The sequence below is a fragment of the Schistocerca nitens genome, chromosome 4 (assembly GCF_023898315.1).
Source record: "Schistocerca nitens isolate TAMUIC-IGC-003100 chromosome 4, iqSchNite1.1, whole genome shotgun sequence".
In the NCBI taxonomy this organism is placed as follows: domain Eukaryota; kingdom Metazoa; phylum Arthropoda; class Insecta; order Orthoptera; family Acrididae; genus Schistocerca; species Schistocerca nitens.
In genome coordinates, this window is record NC_064617.1 from 551,285,944 (window position 1) to 551,304,000 (window position 18,057).

Below are 18,057 nucleotides of genomic sequence, written 5' to 3' on the forward strand. Positions count from 1 at the left end.
TACCAGTTATTAAGTAACCAAAATGCTAGTGCTGCTAACTTGGTTTCTCTATTTAAAAGTAAGGCAGGAAAGAATGTGTTTGGCAGTTTGATTCTGTGGACAACCTGTTGACAGCCGCAAAGCTAGGTTATTTGAATGAAGGCTACTACTGAAAATGGCTAAGTAGGACGAGGGGCTATTTTTGCAGATATGGAAGTTACAGTTAGTAGGAGATACAAAAACGTAAGTGATGTATCACGAGGAATAACGAAATACTCACACATTAGATATATGAGACAAAATAGTTGTACAAATCATCGGGAGCCATTAAACACCGTGTCATAAAGACAGGAGGAATCCATCGAAAGTTTCGTTGGTAGTGTAAGTAGGCTGTTTAGGTTTTTTTATTGGTAACGCCACCTCAGTATGAAAATCACTGGCTGTGCCGTGTGCAGTCTGTGGCTGCTTTGCATTGTTGTAATACTCAACCATTGTAGTGTTAGGCAGCTGGCTGTGAACAGCGCGTAGCGTTGGGCAGTTGGAGGTGTGCCGCCAGCAGTGGTGGATGTGGGGAGAGAGATGGCGTAGTTTTGTAATTTGTCATGATATCAAGGTAAATACATTGTTTGTTCTCTATTAATATCTTTCATTTGCTAACTATCCCTATCAGTAGTTAGTGCCTTCCATAGTTTGAATCTTTTATTTAGCTGGCAGTAGTGGCGCTCGCTGTATTGCAGTAGCTTGAGCAGCGAAGATTTTTGTGAGGTAAGTGATTTGTGAAAGAGATAGTTTAATGTTAGTCAGGGCCATTCTCTTCTAGAGATTTTGAAAGTCAGATTGCGTTGCGCTAAAAAAAAATATTGTGTGTCAGGTTAAGCACAGTTGTAAAAAATTGTTAAAAGGGGACGTTTCATATGTCGACCCTTAGCCGAGGATACCTCACTGGAATCTTCTGATTTTTTCTTATAGTTTGTGTAATTAGTGTAGCTTTTGTTTATTGCTAGCGCGTAATTGTAGAGAGAATTTCCATTGTAGTTGTAGTTTTTCATTGTTGTACAGTAAAACAGTTGTGGTATGCATGTAGATTTGCACCAAGTATTTCGCAGCTGCAATTAACTAGATATTATTTTCAGTGTTATGTTAAAGTGTTCTCTTATTTTTGCTCTTCAAATTGAGTTTTTCTGTGTTGTCGTGTGAAATACTGTGACAATAATGGCGTGTGAAAAACGTAACACTAGGCTCCAAAGTAAATTGAGAAATGACAGTGAAGACGAAAGCAATATGTTAGCGCCGCAGAATAATGAATTAACTAATGTTAATAGTAGTAATTTGGTAATTGCGCATAGGGAAATGGAGCGGGTTTCAAACAATGGCGTGGACAGTGAAACAATTAGTGAAGAGGGAAGCATTATCGATCGATCGGTCGGCAATAGCTCGGCTCAGGAATCCGAAATGACGCGACACGATCTCGCAAATACTGTAGATTCAGGTTTTGGATCCTCACCGTTTTCTCAAATAAGTCAAGACACATTTTCTGCTTGTCAAAATGTGAATGTTTCCGGTGCAAATTCACTGCCGAAAAGCACTGAGGAACATGTTCCAGACACCAGTGCATTGTTATTACAATTAATACAACAAATGGGACAAACACAACAAAAGCTTCAAAAGTTAGACACAATGGAACAAAATCTTCAAAAGTTAGACACAGTGGAACAAAATCTTAAAAAGTTAGACACCACACTTGAACAAACACGTGAGGATTTAACTAATGAGTTACATCACATTGAATCGAAATGTCAAAAAGTCTGTAACGACGTAAAAACACAAATTTGTGAGCATTTTCAACCTATTTTTTCGCGGCATGAAAATGCATTACAGAATCACGAAGCAGCCATAAAAGAACTGCAAACTATTGTTCATGAAAATCATGAGACCTTGCAAGCTAAATTTGACTCAGTTGCATCTACCGATTCGGTTACGCAACTTGCAAAATCTCAGGAAAACTTAAAGGACACAGTAGATACTCTGAAACTTGGTTCAGAAAAACACACTGAGGAAATAAGTACACTATCGGAGAAAGTAGCCGAACTTTCGGATCAGTTCACTAATTTATCTACGAAGGTAGATGATAATCTGAATGACACAAAACCGATAGTCTTTAATGACACAGAAGAGAGCGAACAAATTAGGAAACTGAAACAAAATCTGAATCAACACCAAAGAGAAATCCGGGAAGTACAAGATCAGCTGACACAGGTAATACCAGAATTACGTATTTCAGAGGACACTCGCGCCCCAATACGGGATGAGGGACTTAGAAATACGGAAAAGCCGCAAAATAATAACACAGGGCATTTCGGAAGTTATGAAAGAAATTGGCAATGTGCACCGAATTTTGAGATGGAACGGCCGACACGACCTAACAATGACCGATATGCGACTCGCCGACATGATGATTTTGACTATAAGCTGTTCATTACTACACGTAAATTCAAAACGTTTAAGAATTCTGCCAACGACATTCATCCACAAGCGTGGCTCCATCAATTCTCTCATTGTTTTCCTCCCAACTGGTCGTTAGAGCACAGATTAGAATTTATGTGTGGTTACTTAGAGAATGAACCAGCTGTAAGAATGCGATCAGTCAATCACGATTGTCACAGTGAAGGAGAGTTTTACCATGCCTTCCTCTCAGCATATTGGTCTCAAGCCACACAAGACCGAGTAAAACATAGCATCATAATGATGAATCATTTCGAACAATCTGAATTTTCCAGTCTTGTCAAATATTTTGAACACATGTTGCACAAGATTCAGTACCTGTCAAACCCATACAGCCCCTCAGAACTCATCCGCATTTGCTTAACCAAATTACCTGAACATTTACGGCATATTATTTTAGCAGGACGTTGCAAAGACGACATTGAAGCTTTTCAGGGTCTGTTACAAGAATTAGACATTGACACTGACAATCGGGGAACGCGGAAACAGGAACATAACAATTACAGGTCACATCCGCCACAATTCCGCGATGAAAGAAATATTAACTGGACACGTCAAGGCTATTCTTGCAACGTAAATCGTGACCAAAACAGACACCACCCGTATGACAACCACTGGCAGAGTAATAGTTACAGAGAAAGTTCGCATTTCCGTAGTAATGAATATGACAGAGACAATCATAGAAACAGACAATATGGTAACCAGAACTATTATTATCAAGGGAGACAGAATAACTTCAGACGCAACAGTTCAGAGCGCAGGTACGATTCAGGAAGAAATTCTCCACCACATGACCGACAAGAAAGAAACTATGTAAACTACCGACATAACGACAGACCTGAATTTCATCAGAACTGGCGGGATTCTAACAGAGCTGGGCGCTCTCGGCAAGGCGAATTTGTAGAAGTTAGGTCTCCTAATCCCAATAACGACGCGCGCCAACAAAGAGACAGACAATGACTCGCACAGCAGGCAGCTGCGTGCGGCCGCTGGCTCAGGGAAAAATAACATAGACGCTAACCTTGAGAAAATTTTTAGCATTCTTTACCGATGTGCCATATACCACATGATAATTCCACTGAAGCTGAAACTCTGCGTACTAGCAAGAGTAAAGGTTTACGCTACATTTCACATGTAAAACCGTTTATTGAAAGATAATCTGCTTTTTAACTTTGTCTTTGCCATAAAACTTTTCACTTCACATTACTAGTATGCTTTGTAAGAATTAGAAACTGTTAACATGCAACAATGTTTGAAGTTAAATATCCAGTCAAGAACCAAGAGATCTTATTTAAGCAGAAATTACGAATGCATTGTTATAGTGAACAGACGACACAGTGTTATTGTGTGTGTACATTCTTGCTTGTTTGTTGCACGATTACGTAACGACTATAAGGCTCACATACTTAGAACATTTACCAGTACTGCTAATGAGATTTTAATGCAACATTTTGGTTTACTTGCAAATACATTATGGATTCAAGGTGCTTTCTGAGAGATACCAGGTGACACAGTGGTTAGTTTATTTGACAGCTACACGACTATATCACGACGCTACTAATGTGTGACACAATTTACCTTGTTGCTTTTGCGGTGTATCTGTTTTATATATGCACAGTTTTTCTGAATTCTTCTGGAAAGTAAAACATGTTTTAGTAGTAACTTTTGTGGTATAGCAACAATGAGACAGCCTTTTTCGTGGCACAACAATACGTTACTGTACAGTACTTTCTTCATCACAACAATTAGCGTAATAACTACGATATCTATACACAAAGCATTTCACTTTTGTTTATCATGAGGTAAGTACATTGACTTCTGCAGAACTTAGCTTTCGGAGGACGATAACTACGAGACTTCCACAGAGATTATGTTGCGACAAGACACACAGTTTAGCGCTACAGTACACGCATTTGAGTGATTAATCTTATACTAAAGACACTTATTTTTAAAGATTTTTTAATTACAAAGAAAGTTTTCCGTGATACATTTCATTCCATTGCTGTAATCTGTAACACCTGAGGGTATAATTACATTAATCCTCAGGGGGGTACACGCTTACTTTGTGTACCATGTGTGTGGCAACCACAAGGAACCCTAGCTAATATGGTATTTGCTTATACAACTTTACACATCGGTACCATATTTCTCTAACACATAAATTACACAGCTATCTGATTATTTGACAGAGAAACAAACATTCTTTTTACTACATCAGTGACAGATGTTTACGTAATTACACAGTTGGATAACTTCACACTTACGAAATTGTATTTTGTCTATACTTTGTGAACTGTTCATATTTTTTTGGACCCATTGTGATACTATGAGAGCTTTGAATGATATATTTGGTATGGGATCATAATATTTAAAGTACGTTTGAGGTTGATGACACTATTGAAATGAGCAGAGAATTTTTTTAGGTTTTGAAACTATTGGAGGAAGCTACGACGATTTTGAGAGTTGACTGAGGTGTTATGATGTTATTTTTACGACGACGATGTGTATTATGCTGCTGAGGTATGTTTATGGTCAAGAAGCTGATGCTATATGAGGAATTTGATTATGCTACATATTTCATATAATGAAATATTAAAGAAGCGTCGACGAATATATATATATATGTGTAATAAGGTAAGGAGTAATGAGTAGCGGTTAGGGACACTGACTTGTGAAAAAGGATGTTGGAAACCAAGAATCGTACTTTAAGAGGTAGGAAATGTGTGTAAATGCGTGAATGTATCACAATGCCGGCGAAAATTTTTTGGACACTGTTATATTTATAGGATTTTGTTTCTACAGATTTGTAACCCAGATTCTTGACCTGTGAAATATTTTTATATGAGACTGTCACTGTAGCGGAAACTGGTGTCGTAAATATTTCCGTATGAAAGTTAAGTGACCCCCTGCACGTAATGCGTTGTGAGCGGCCAGGTGTGCCAGCCGCCTTGAGAAAAAGCCATTAGTGTGTGGCGCAGGTGGTAGAAAAAAAAAAAAGGGGAGGCCATTATCCTCGCTATTGACATTCGTTTGTAGAAAGCATCGTAAATACGACACACTAATAATAGCTTGGAAACATTCTTACATCTGCACACCTGATTAGGACAAGTGTCTATCTACGAGAATTGAGAGAAATGCCATATGGCTTGCTTTATGTATTTATTTACTCATTTTGTTTAATATCTAGTTTCTAGCTGCACTGCAGCACTGGTTAAAATAAAATTTTATAGATGTACTAATATAAATATTTTCTGTCTCCAGATCCAGTAAATAATAGTTTTGTGATATATTTCCAAAAAATGAGGGAGCATAAAAAGACATTTCCCTTCACAGGAATTGCATAAACAATTTCTTTACGATTTGGTAACTTATCTGCTAGTGTAAGTTCTTGTGATGCATCACTCTAGTGTTAAGATGTGACATAGGTATTAGACATGGCCATTTTTAGTGTAATATTTTTTCTGCTTGAGCTATGTCATGTTTAGGTATAAGTTGCTGCTGTTTGCCAGGCATAGTGTTATTGAATTTGACTTTGTATTATTCTGTTAAGCCAGTTTTACTAATGATTTATTTTTATTGTTTGCTGCACATTGCCTTAGATTAGTTGTAATATTACAATTGCTTTGCTAATTTCTTAATGCTGCTTGCTTCGCAAATCTGCGTTTTTTTTCATTGCTGTTTATATTAACTGTTTTATGTGATGCTGCATTGCCTCGTCCCTTGGTATATATATCTGAGCTCAGTAGATTTAAGTTAGCTTAAGAGGGGGTAGACTATATAAGAAACTAACTATGATGAATTGGAAGCAATGCATTAACAAGGTATATGAAAAAGATTTGGGCCAAATGAGTATTGTACAATGAGAAATAATTATTTTGAGAGAAATATGAATAGGATACAGGAAGGAGGTTTAGATAGGACCTTTTGGAAATAATGAAGAACGCAGGGAGATCTCCGAGAAGTAAAGAAAGTTTTGTTTGCAAAATACTGCAGTAAAACAAACCCTGTCCTTTCCTTTTGTGTTATCCCTCTATGTGTTTGTGTACCCTTGTGTATTTGTTTTCTTCCTGTCTCTGTGTAGTTTCATAGAATTTTTTTTCTAATACTATTCACTATGATGAGGAATACTGTTATCCTCAAATATAATTGGTATTAATAATATGTTATTTAACTTGTAAATATGCTTAGACATTATTTATTTTGTTTTATTTTAATGCTCATGTGTGAAGTTGATGTTTTGAAAGTTTTTCTGAACTTTTATGTATCTACTTATCTCATAATTCCTGTAACATTGATGTATATGTTATTTTGATTCTTTTGTAAAGCCTGTACTACAAATGTTATCTGTATTGTTATGTTCTTTAATGATGTATTTTGTACCTTTGTAATTGTACTCTCATGTTATAAAATTGTAATTGACAGCAGTTCATCAAATTAAGTAACTTGTAAGTTCCATTTCACTGCACACGTTTCTGTTGGTCATACTATATGGACAATATGTGACAAGTAGGGACTGTTAGTGTTTGCACATGTGTTAATAATTCAGCAAGGGACTGGATAACAGCATTGCTGGTTCTAAGGACAATTCCAAAAACTTTGTGAGTAGACAAGTGGTGGTTATGGACTTGCTATATTATCCGCAAGACTCTTCAATTGTGATTGTGCACCTGCACGGTCACAACGGATGGCTGCTGGCCGTCTCTACGAGGACTACAGTGGGTCTACGTCGTTGCTGACTCACCAGTACCATAATCTCTACAAGGACTACAGTGGGTCTACATCTTTGATGATCCATCAGTACCATTATTTCTACAAGGACTGCAGTGGGTCTGCGCCTCTGGTGGCCCACCAATACCGTAATCTCTACCAGGACTACAGTGGGTCTGCTCTGTGATGACCTACCCACCAATACTCTTCAAAACTTCGATTGACTCCGCTGTGGGTTTGCTCTGTTGTGGCCCATTACCTGTCAGCATGTCAAGAGTCAGCACTGTCTTTCCGTTGGAAGGACAACGCTACTTCTTCAAGACTGCATGGAAATCCACTACTTCCGTGTGCATTTTCTTTTACTGCTCAGACTTTAAGAAAAACACTGCAATGTGATGAATGATCAGGACTGTCTTTATGGACTGTGAGAGAAAATTTTAGCTTTTGACCAACATTGTATCAATAAGTGTGTGCATTTGATTTCTTTGTTATTGTAATTGTGAAAAAGAATTTTAACAAATATGTATTGGCCAGTGCCCAAAAAAATTTTGTAAAATTTTTTGTGGGTAGCATGGGGGCTATGTAAGTAGGCTGTTTAGGTTTTTTTATTGGTAACGCCACCTCAGTATGAAAATCACTGGCTGTGCCGTGTGCAGTCTGTGGCTGCTTTGCATTGTTGTAATACTCAACCATTGTAGTGTTAGGCAGCTGGCTGTGAACAGCGCGTAGCGTTGGGCAGTTGGAGGTGTGCCGCCAGCAGTGGTGGATGTGGGGAGAGAGATGGCGTAGTTTTGTAATTTGTCATGATATCAAGGTAAATACATTGTTTGTTCTCTATTAATATCTTTCATTTGCTAACTATCCCTATCAGTAGTTAGTGCCTTCCATAGTTTGAATCTTTTATTTAGCTGGCAGTAGTGGCGCTCGCTGTATTGCAGTAGCTTGAGCAGCGAAGATTTTTGTGAGGTAAGTGATTTGTGAAAGAGATAGTTTAATGTTAGTCAGGGCCATTCTCTTCTAGAGATTTTGAAAGTCAGATTGCGTTGCGCTAAAAAAAAAATATTGTGTGTCAGGTTAAGCACAGTTGTAAAAAATTGTTAAAAGGGGACGTTTCAGTAGAATAAGGAAACTCAATGTCTACACATACGAGGTGATGGGAAGAAATAACATGAGTAAGGTGCTCTCTGCAAGAAGAATAGTAAAGGCCCTCAGACGCATCTTCGCGGGGGTTGGCAATCGATGTGTCCAGGAAAGTACGAGCAGTTTCCTAAAACCTCAAATGAAGTCATAGGAAGGGCAACAGCGTTAGAAGAGATAAACGCCGTGACCCAGGTCTGCGTTATGGGATTTTTTTCCACTGGCGTCAAATGCTAGCGTTGTGGACGATCAGGCCATATCCGACAAGACTGTCAGCATCCGCTATGTAGGAAACTGGAAAAAGTACGGCATCGTGAACGGGACTTTAAGCAGAATAGAGGGCATGACAAGAAAGAGTATGGGAACAATCTACATATGGGAATAATGTACCCCTAACCCAAATAGTGTATACCTCTGAAATTGTACGCCAGCGTCACTGTGGCCCTCAAATATTTGCTGGAGAAACTGCCTGAAAATAGAATATTTTGTAATGAAATTACAGCCTCCTATACCAAATGCATTTCGTTTCACCTCTGTCATGTCCTTCTTCAATGAATAATAGTATTAATACATTCAAAATTCGCGACTAAGTAAAAACGATCAAGGAAGCTTTTCAGGGATGAAACTTCAAAGTTATCCGGATCCTAAGACTTTAAGTGGTGGTGGTGGTGGTTAGTGTTTAACGTCCCGTCAACAACGAGGCCATTAGAGACGGAGCGCAAGCTCGGGTTAGGGAAGGATTGGGAAGGAAATCGGCCGTGCCCTTTCAAAGGAACCATCCCGGCATTTGCCTGAAACGATTTAGGGAAATCACGGAAAACCTAAATCAGGATGGCCGGAGACGGGATTGAACCGTCGTCCTCCGGAATGCGAGTCCAGTGAGACTTTAAGTGCAATTTAGTTAAATGAAGATCATATTCATTTAATAAAATACATATATTACACAAATATTTTGAGGTGTTCTTAATTATTCAGAAATCGATTCACTTCCAGTCTCTTGGAATATAGGCTACTATTAGATATAGCTGTGAATAAAGAGCATCCTCACGGTAGATAACTGTATTTTCTTCATCGCTGTCCGAAATTCGGCAGGTTGATGAGTTTCGCCGTTGTCCATAACTGCTACAGGAGCATCAGGTTCAGAATCACTTGCGCAAGGAAAGTGACTTACGTCACTACCACGATTAGTACTTTTAATAATGCTTCCCGTGTAATATCTTACGTTAGCAAAAGTGATTTTTGCGTCAACGATATTTCCTTCGTGGGGGAACAGTCGTACACAAGTTTTGAAAGAGATTTGCAACACGTGACTATTTTTGCTCATAAGGCAGAAATTTCTTTAAAAAAATTCGTAAATGCCACTTTCACACAACTCGGTGACAGAATAGTTACATAATGTGTACTCCGGTGCCACAATGACTGTTCAAAAATATTTTTGTCAAATTAATTAAACAACAATTTCACAGAACTTAGAACGACTGTCCTCTTCTAGGTCTCACCAAATTCTCGATTTACAATTGTGGCAGTGGTCTATATATGTGCAGTGGTGGATGCACAGTAACAAAAAATACACTCCGGGGTCTGAATGAGCCTGGTGTGCCGGCCGCTGTGGCCGAGCGGTTCTAGGCGTTTCAGTCCGGAACCGCGCTGTTGCTACGGCCGCAGGTTCGAATCCTGCCTAGGGCATGGATATGTGTGATGCCCTTAGGTTAGTTAGGTTTAAGTAGTTCTAAGTCTAGGGGACTGATAACCTCAGATGTTAAGTCCTATAGTGCTTAGAGCCATTTGAGCCTGGTTTACACCCCTAGCGTTAAACTCCAACAGGAGCGCCATGGCCGCTGATCGCCCTTCCAATTAATCTTGCGCTACTGAAAAGTGGATGGAAAGGAACACAAGTTTTGTTGGACATGGTTTGTGTGTGTCTGTGACTAGTTTGAACATCATGGGGAAGAGGAGGCTTAGCTCACCGTGATGAAAGTTATGTAGACTGGATAGTAATGAAGTGCATTCGATAGTATCGGCTATATTGAGTTTCAAAGCAGAAAAGATATCTGGGATCGTATGGGAGATTTGCCTCTTATACGGAATGCTTAACGCGGGAACTTAGCGGTAGATTTACTATACAAGATGGAACTGATCTTTGACAATGCATAGTAGAACTCAGAGGGAGATTGTTTCACCTCTGCGAAAGTGGGAACCAATGAAGCTAAAAATTAATCAGAGCGACGAAGTACCACAGGTCATACAACAAACCTCCAGAGCAATTTTATTATAACAGATATACAAGGAAAACATAAGCCGAAGTTTGGTAGTCACAGTGAGATACAAACCTTCGACATGGAAATATTACAGCACCGTACCTCGTCCGACAAGATGAGCGAGTTGTCAACCAGGAGGTCCGTAGCGTTGACGGTTCGCAGGAAGTCGACGAGCGCGTGCGAGTCGTTGGTGTGGAAGCCGAGGGCGGCTCCCAGATTGAAGGCGTGCTGGCGCGCCTCGTCCGCGATCACTTGCCGTGAAATGAAGTTCCCGCTTTGGATGATCGCCCGCGAGAAGAGTCCTACCACAAGTTAACATTTCACAAAGGTGTTAGATTCTTACAAATTTGATGACAAAAATCAATCACTTGCTGCAAATATTTTCGTGGTATTTGGCTGCCTGCTGTTCAACTGACGCTGCAGAGCCATGGTAGTGCCCTATTTTCTGGAACACATACGAGTACCATCCGAAATTTTTTATGAAATGTGATTTACGTAAATTCTTACCGTCGAAATGTCTGGTAAATCTCTAGTTGTTTGGAATCTAATGGAAATAAGCTGAAACAATTTTAAAGTTCAGAATTAGAAATGAAAAACTTTGTACAGTATTAATTCTCTATGGACGAGCTCGACAAATTTGTAATGCTTACAGTACATTGCTGTGTCTACATAGCGATGCATTTTCTTGCAGTTGCCGTGCGTAGCATATGGGGAACACTTCCAGACTACAAATGTAGGAAGTTGCGCTGCACTATGAGAATTTCTACAACTACGTGAATAGTTGCATCTTGGGAGTTCTTCGTGGCGTGGACACATGTATCTCAGCAGTTGATATTTAATACTATTGACCTTGAAAAACGTAAGCTATGAAACTTTTTAAATATGACGTGATAGAGATAATTTTGAGGTATATCCGGATAAAAATATGATCCTGGTAGAATTTGTGAGCTTATTTTTTAAACGTTACAAATGTTTCAACTTAAGCCTGCGCAAGTAAGCTGCTCTTTCCTTAGATATTTAAACCTGCAGTGTATTATGGAAAGGAGAGGAAGGTTTTCGCCCGTGAGGGACTGACGACTGTTGCACGAGTGCCTCCTCTGGTGACACCAGCAAGTAAGGTGAACCGACTGGATCAGAAGGCCAAAGAAAGTCTTGAGGCTCGGTGTCGATCAGTTAATATTGTCTACAGCTTGTTTTTCGAAGGAGTGGATCTGTTTGATTCACTAACTGCATTATAGAGACTTGAAAAATTGAAATTTGTGGTAAACTCCTATGGGACCAAACTACTGAGATCATTGATCCCTAGGCTTACACACTACTTAATCTAACTTAAACTAACTTGTGCTAAGGACAACACACACACATGCATTATACAGAATGTCAGTCGAAGAAGCACTACCGTTTTTTCGCTTCCGTGATATGGTGGTACTAAATGCAAGGCTTTCGCACAAACGAGACTGTGACTCGCTTGGTGTACCGAAAAACAGGCAGATGACAATTTGACAAAGCTGAAGTAGCCGATTCCCAGAGAAAAATGAAAGAGGAGAGGACTTTGTTCAAGTGTAAATACTGAGTATGTAAAGAGGAAGAAAATAGGGCATGTATCAAAGCCAGTTACCCAAAAGGTTGCTCACCAGGATATTGTTGGTCACTGGTCAAATGCATCTGACGAGAGAGGTGGGTGCAACATGCCAAATTGCAATCGAAGCCTGTCAGTCGTCTGCCAGAGGTGTAATGTTAATTTGTGCATCCAGAAGAAAAGAAACAGTTTTTTTGGACTTTCATAAAGAATAAAAAGTATGAGGGGTCTAAAGCCTCAAATTCTTAAATATTTTCATGTGTCGGAAAAGTATATATGTAATTATTTACAAGACAACATTTACTTTATTTGTAGCCTTAAATTCCTAGTGTAACAAACACATAACGCTGCCAAGTATACTGTATAAACATGACTTAATGTATATTTTATCAATGTATATTTATTGTTACCCTAAGCCAGACAGACACACTATTTAGAATTTTTTGTCTTTGGCGCTCCATAATTCTGTCTACAGAGGATCAATATCACTGAATAGAGGTCCATTTTTTCTGGGTAGTACTCTGGTCCGTTCCGATTATTTAAAAACATCATAAAATATTCCTGGAACCAATGAATTAAGTAGTGCTCAAAGAAATGAACAGATTGTGTAGAATATATCTGTGCTAAAAATATCTTTGTCACGTCCTTTCCTTGCGGAATCCCTTTTCGGTGGTTAACAATGACGTTCTTGAAAACGGCATCCGGTTTTTCAATTCAAAGCTGCAACTTTTCGTAACATCTGTGACCATTTAAATTAGGAATAATAATTTTCTTGGTAAATTATGATAGAATAACATATCTATCTGTCTTAACCATGGTACGGCCCATTAACTTTTATTTATTTCACAGCTTCTTATTGTTTTCTATGCAGAACGGGCGAGGGGAAGTACAATTATCATCCTTCTTTATTTGAAGTTACTGTGAATCAACAGTGTCTTACAGAGTTAGATGATATGAGATATCCAATTCGGGAAGCATTTCGGTCGGTGTCATCTGGAGAATAAAAAAAAAAAAAAACTTTCAGGGCGCGTAAAGCGAACGGAAACACGACTTGACTATGCTTAAAATACGGGCCCGGGTTCGATTAACGGCCGAATCGGAGATTTTCTCCGCTCGGTGACTGTGTGATGTGCTGTCCTTACGTCCGTATCGTCTTAACTGACAAAGAAACTCGTTTTCACTACACTGTCGTATCGTCTTTCAACTGACTCAGTTGAATGAGGACGAAAGCGAATAAAAGAAGGAAAGAAAAAATGCTTAGAACAAATGAAAAAAGTTGCTGCATTTACTACAGTAACTGAAGTGACCTCCAAGGAAATCTTTACACTATATTACGCTATCAGTGCAGCATGTCAAAATCCAACCAGACAAGTACAGCCAGTTTCGAGAGTTTCAAACAACGATATTACTTTCGTACCATCTTCGAATTTCAGATTATACCACAAACGTAATGACAACCATTACTTAATGCGCATTTTGTATTAAATACTCTCGGAAACACCGTGCTTGAGAAAAGGAATGCTTTGGGTACTCAGTATTATTTACATCTGGATTTCAGACTACGGGGTTTAACATTCGCTTTCGCAAGACCGTATCTTCTACAAGAATGAAAATAGAAACTTCGGGCAAATTTTAACACGCAGGCGTCTACGAAGTTATTTTCAAAAACCTATCAGAGTTTACATTCACGTTCAAAACAACATTAGGGTGCGTTACACATTTGGTGTCAAAGTTTTCATTAGCCTTTGACACTTTTTCAGCGTTATCTACAACACTAACATGACATTCACACACTCGTCCCATACTTATGCATGAATGTGTAGAGCTACTGGATGCACTACCGTTACTACGTGGTGTTGCAGTTTACTCAGGGATGCTGAAAGCAGAGGTACATCAAGCCTTTCATCGCGCCTTCCGAGGATTAAAAAAAAAAATTGTGATTTAGCAAGAGGCTAACGATGCAGTGCGATATTCATGCGCCGCTTTCTGCCAAGGCAATGCATTTTATGCTAAGAAATGCTCTTACTTTCCGCTGACAGAAGGGTGGTGCTCTGTCCTGTTTTAATACGAAATTTTTGGCATTTCTAAATCTTCGCAGATTTTTCAACCTATTGGAAATTTTCGGCATTTTGTCGCAAGTATAGAAGAGCCATATGGAGTAGCGTGCTATCTAGCTGCGCTCCTAGGTGACACCTAAAGTCAACTATAGATTGGCGAATAACTGCAATTAATCGATTAGTCGTAGTTATTCTGGTAATCGATTATAGATATATCGATATTTTCTTCGCGTCAATTAATTTTACATAGTTAGATATACAGTTATTATTTCATTCATTTTCTTTTTTGTTATAAAGCCTGTTGAGTGTTAACTTACTGTCTACAGCTTAGTTACCGAAATAAGTCCGACTGCCCCTAATACTGTGTAGCGTCGGCACAAGTCGGAACATTTTATGCAAGACCTGCAGAGAATTAATGAATGGTGCGGAGACTGGAAGTTGACCCTGAACGTAAATAAGTATAATATATTGCCCACGGGTAGGAGAAGAAATCCAATGCTGTACAATTACACTACTGATGACAATTTGCTGGAAACAGTTACCACCGTAAAATATTTGGATGTACCCATCGACAATAACCTTAAGGGGATTCACTACACAAAACAAACCGTAGGAAAGGCGGATACTAGACTGAGATTCATAGGAAGCATCTTATCGAAATGTAATCCATTCTTCAAAGACGTGGCTCACAAAATACTTATTCGAATGATTCTTGAGTACTGCTCATTGGTCTGGGAAATGTTAGATAAGATCCAATGAAGATCGGTGCATTCGTCGCGGGGGCGTTTAGTTGGCCCAAGTGCGTTACGGAGTTGCTCAACGAAGTCCATTTGTAGGTGCTGCAAGTAAGGTGTTGTGCGTCACGGAGAGGTGTATTATATTTGAGAATGAAACAGGGAATGGAGAATCAGTTAGTGGTGCCAGAAGTAGCCCCTGCCGCACACCGACGGGCGGCTTGAGATGTACAGGTGTAAGTCTAGACGTGGACTATTTTCTGTTTAGGACTACTGCAAACATCATCGATGTAATAGTAATTGTTTCTAAGTAGCGTGTCGATGTCGTGTGCTTTGAGTGTCACTTCTGAAATAAGAATAAATAACGTAACGAGAGTGTTTCAACATGAACCTCTCTCTGAAGTGCTTTCACCAAACCTCTCCAGTTCCGTCGTAATTTATTCCCTAGCTGCTGATCAGCATGATAAGCGCAAATCCTCCAGTGCCACCGCTTACAAGTGGTAAGTAAACATTCCACCTGTTAATTACCCTTACCAAACGGTGGCAAAGTCCTTCTTCCTCCAGAAAAATTTTGGTGCTTGTAAGAATACAGTATTTGTGTTAAAAAGATATATTAATTAGCTTTACTAATAATTCTTAAATAGATAGATAGTCCTCCTAACAATAATAATTGGTATCTGTGTACTTCATAAAAGTGAGCAACTTATGTAAGTTACAAACAAAAAAATGGCATTTTTATTTGTAGAAAAAGTATTATATCATAAAAATTATTGTAGGAGAACATTTTATAGAAAAAAGACGTAACACAAATAATAAATACATTATCGATTATGAATAAACAATTAATCGATTAATTTAAATAACTTGACAACCCAATTAATCGACCGATACCCTGAACCGGCAATTTTTTTATATCTTCAATAAAATTCTTCAGGGTATCAGACCGCATTGTCATAATTTAAAATGTGCCAACGTTTCGGCCAACGTTGCAGCTAGCCTTCATCAGGGCCTTACGTTAACTGCTAAATGAACACACTTGGTTCCTTAAATAGCTGCACGAGAAAACCGTGTCGTTACTTGATTGGCTGTAAAAGGAGGAGGAGGAGGGGTGAAAGGTATGCTTTATTGATGTTTCCTTTATTATCTGTCATTGGCTGAAATAGCTGTTTTCTATTGGTCTTTATATTAATCCACCCCATTGGAGGAGACGGACGAATAGCGAACAGGTAATGGCTGTGACGTCACACTGTTTCCATGCTGTCCAGAAGCCGGCTGCGGCGTGCCATTGCTTTGTGTGCTCGCGACCACTACTGCGGCTCTCCGCGTGTCTGCATGGGCCGCCACGGCTCTGCCGCCGCTCCGTAGCCCTGCTATTGCAGGTAGCCAAGACCTCGGAAGCTTGTACCCGTCCTCTCTATTCATGTTGGCGGGTCTTTTGGCTATTTCTATCGCCTCTCTAATCTTTCTTTTGAAAGTGAGAGGCTGTTTCGCCAGGACACGGGCTTCTTGAAAAAATATTGGTTTCCCGCACTCGTCTCGGTGTTCCGCCACTGCTGACTTAGTGTGTTGTTTCAGGCGGATATATCTTTCATGTTCCGAGAGCCTTGTGCTAATCGGACGTCCCGTCTCACCTATGTAGACTAATCCACACGCACAACCAATTTCATACACGCCAGCTGTGTGTAGTTTGTCAACTGCATCCTTGGTAGAACCGAGCATGTCTGATATTTTGTTTCTGCTTCGGAAAATTGGTTTGATGTCGGCTTTTCGTAGAATTTTGCCAATACGTTCGGTGACCCCTTGTACATATGGTAACACAGCAATGCTCTGTGCCTCCTTCTCCTCTTCCCTATTAGTCTTCTCCCTTGTCGACATGGTGCTGTCTATCATCTGCTTCCCATAGCCATTAGTTCCGAAGATGGACCTGAGGCGTTCAAGTTCTGTCTTCAGATGTTCTTCGTCGCTTATCCTGTACGCTCTCTTCGTTAGCGTGTGCAGGGCGGACTTCTTCTGCGTGGGGTGATGGTGGGGGAGGCGTGAAGGTACCTGTCCGTATTGGTTGGTTTCCTGTACACTTTGTGGCCAAGTTTACCATCAGGTTTTCGATAAACTTCCACGTCGAGAAAAGGCAGCACCCCATTCTTCTCTGTTTCCATTGTAAACTGAATTTTCCTATGCTGTTGGTTAAGGTGCTTGTGGAAGTTCTGTAACTCCTCTTCTCCGTGGGGCCAGATGACGAAAGTATCATCGACATAGCGAAGCCAACAATTTGGACGTAATGGTGCGGACTGGAGGGCTGTTTCCTCAAATGCCTCCATGAAAATTTCTGCTGCGATAGGCGATAGGAGTGAGCCCATAGCTACACCGTCAGTTTGTTCATAAAATTGACCTCTCTACTTGAAATAGGTGGTCGTCAGACAGTGGCGCACAAGCTCACATATATCAGGTGCCACGCGTTCTTCTAGGATGTTCACAGTATCTGACACCTGATACCTGGGCTCGTAGTTATTTGCTACAAGTATTCCAGTCTCTGTCTTCCTCTACATCTTTTACGCTCTACATCTCCATCTAGTACCACGGAAGTCATTCCATGATTTCTTAACAACTGTACAATCATCCTGTTACTCCTTACTGTCTGTCTTTTCCATTTATTCCTTTCCTCTCTGAGTCTGCGCAGAACTTCCTCATTCATTACCTTATCGGTCCACTTAATTTTCAACATTCGCCTCGAGCACCACATCTCAAATGCTTCGATTCTCTTCTGTTCCGGTTTTCCCACAGTCCATGTTTCACTACCATACAATGCTGTGATCCAGATGTACATTCTCAGAAATATCTTCCTCAAAATAAAACCCTTGTTTGACACTAGTCAACTTCTCTGGTCCAGCAAAGCCCTTTCTGCCCACGCTGGCGGGATTTTGATGTTCTCCATGCTCCGTTCGTCATAATTTTGCTGCCTAGGAAGCAGAACTCCTTAACCTCACCTACTTCGTGACCACCAATCCCGAAGTTAAGTTTCTCGCTTGTTCTGATTTCTGCTACTTCCCATTACTTTCGTCTTCCTTCCATTTATTCTCAGTCCGTATTCTGTCCTCATTAGACAG

General features: G+C 39.8%; 1 protein-coding gene across 1 annotated transcript in view; it reads right to left on the reverse strand.

Moving 5' to 3' along the window:
* Positions 1-18,057, reverse strand: part of LOC126251380 (juvenile hormone esterase-like) — a 119,500-nt gene that overhangs the window by 58,706 nt on the left and 42,737 nt on the right. The window contains exon 6 of the mRNA XM_049951765.1: positions 10,686-10,885. Within this exon, the coding sequence (XP_049807722.1) occupies positions 10,686-10,885 (200 nt within the window). The remainder of the gene's footprint in view (positions 1-10,685; positions 10,886-18,057) is intronic.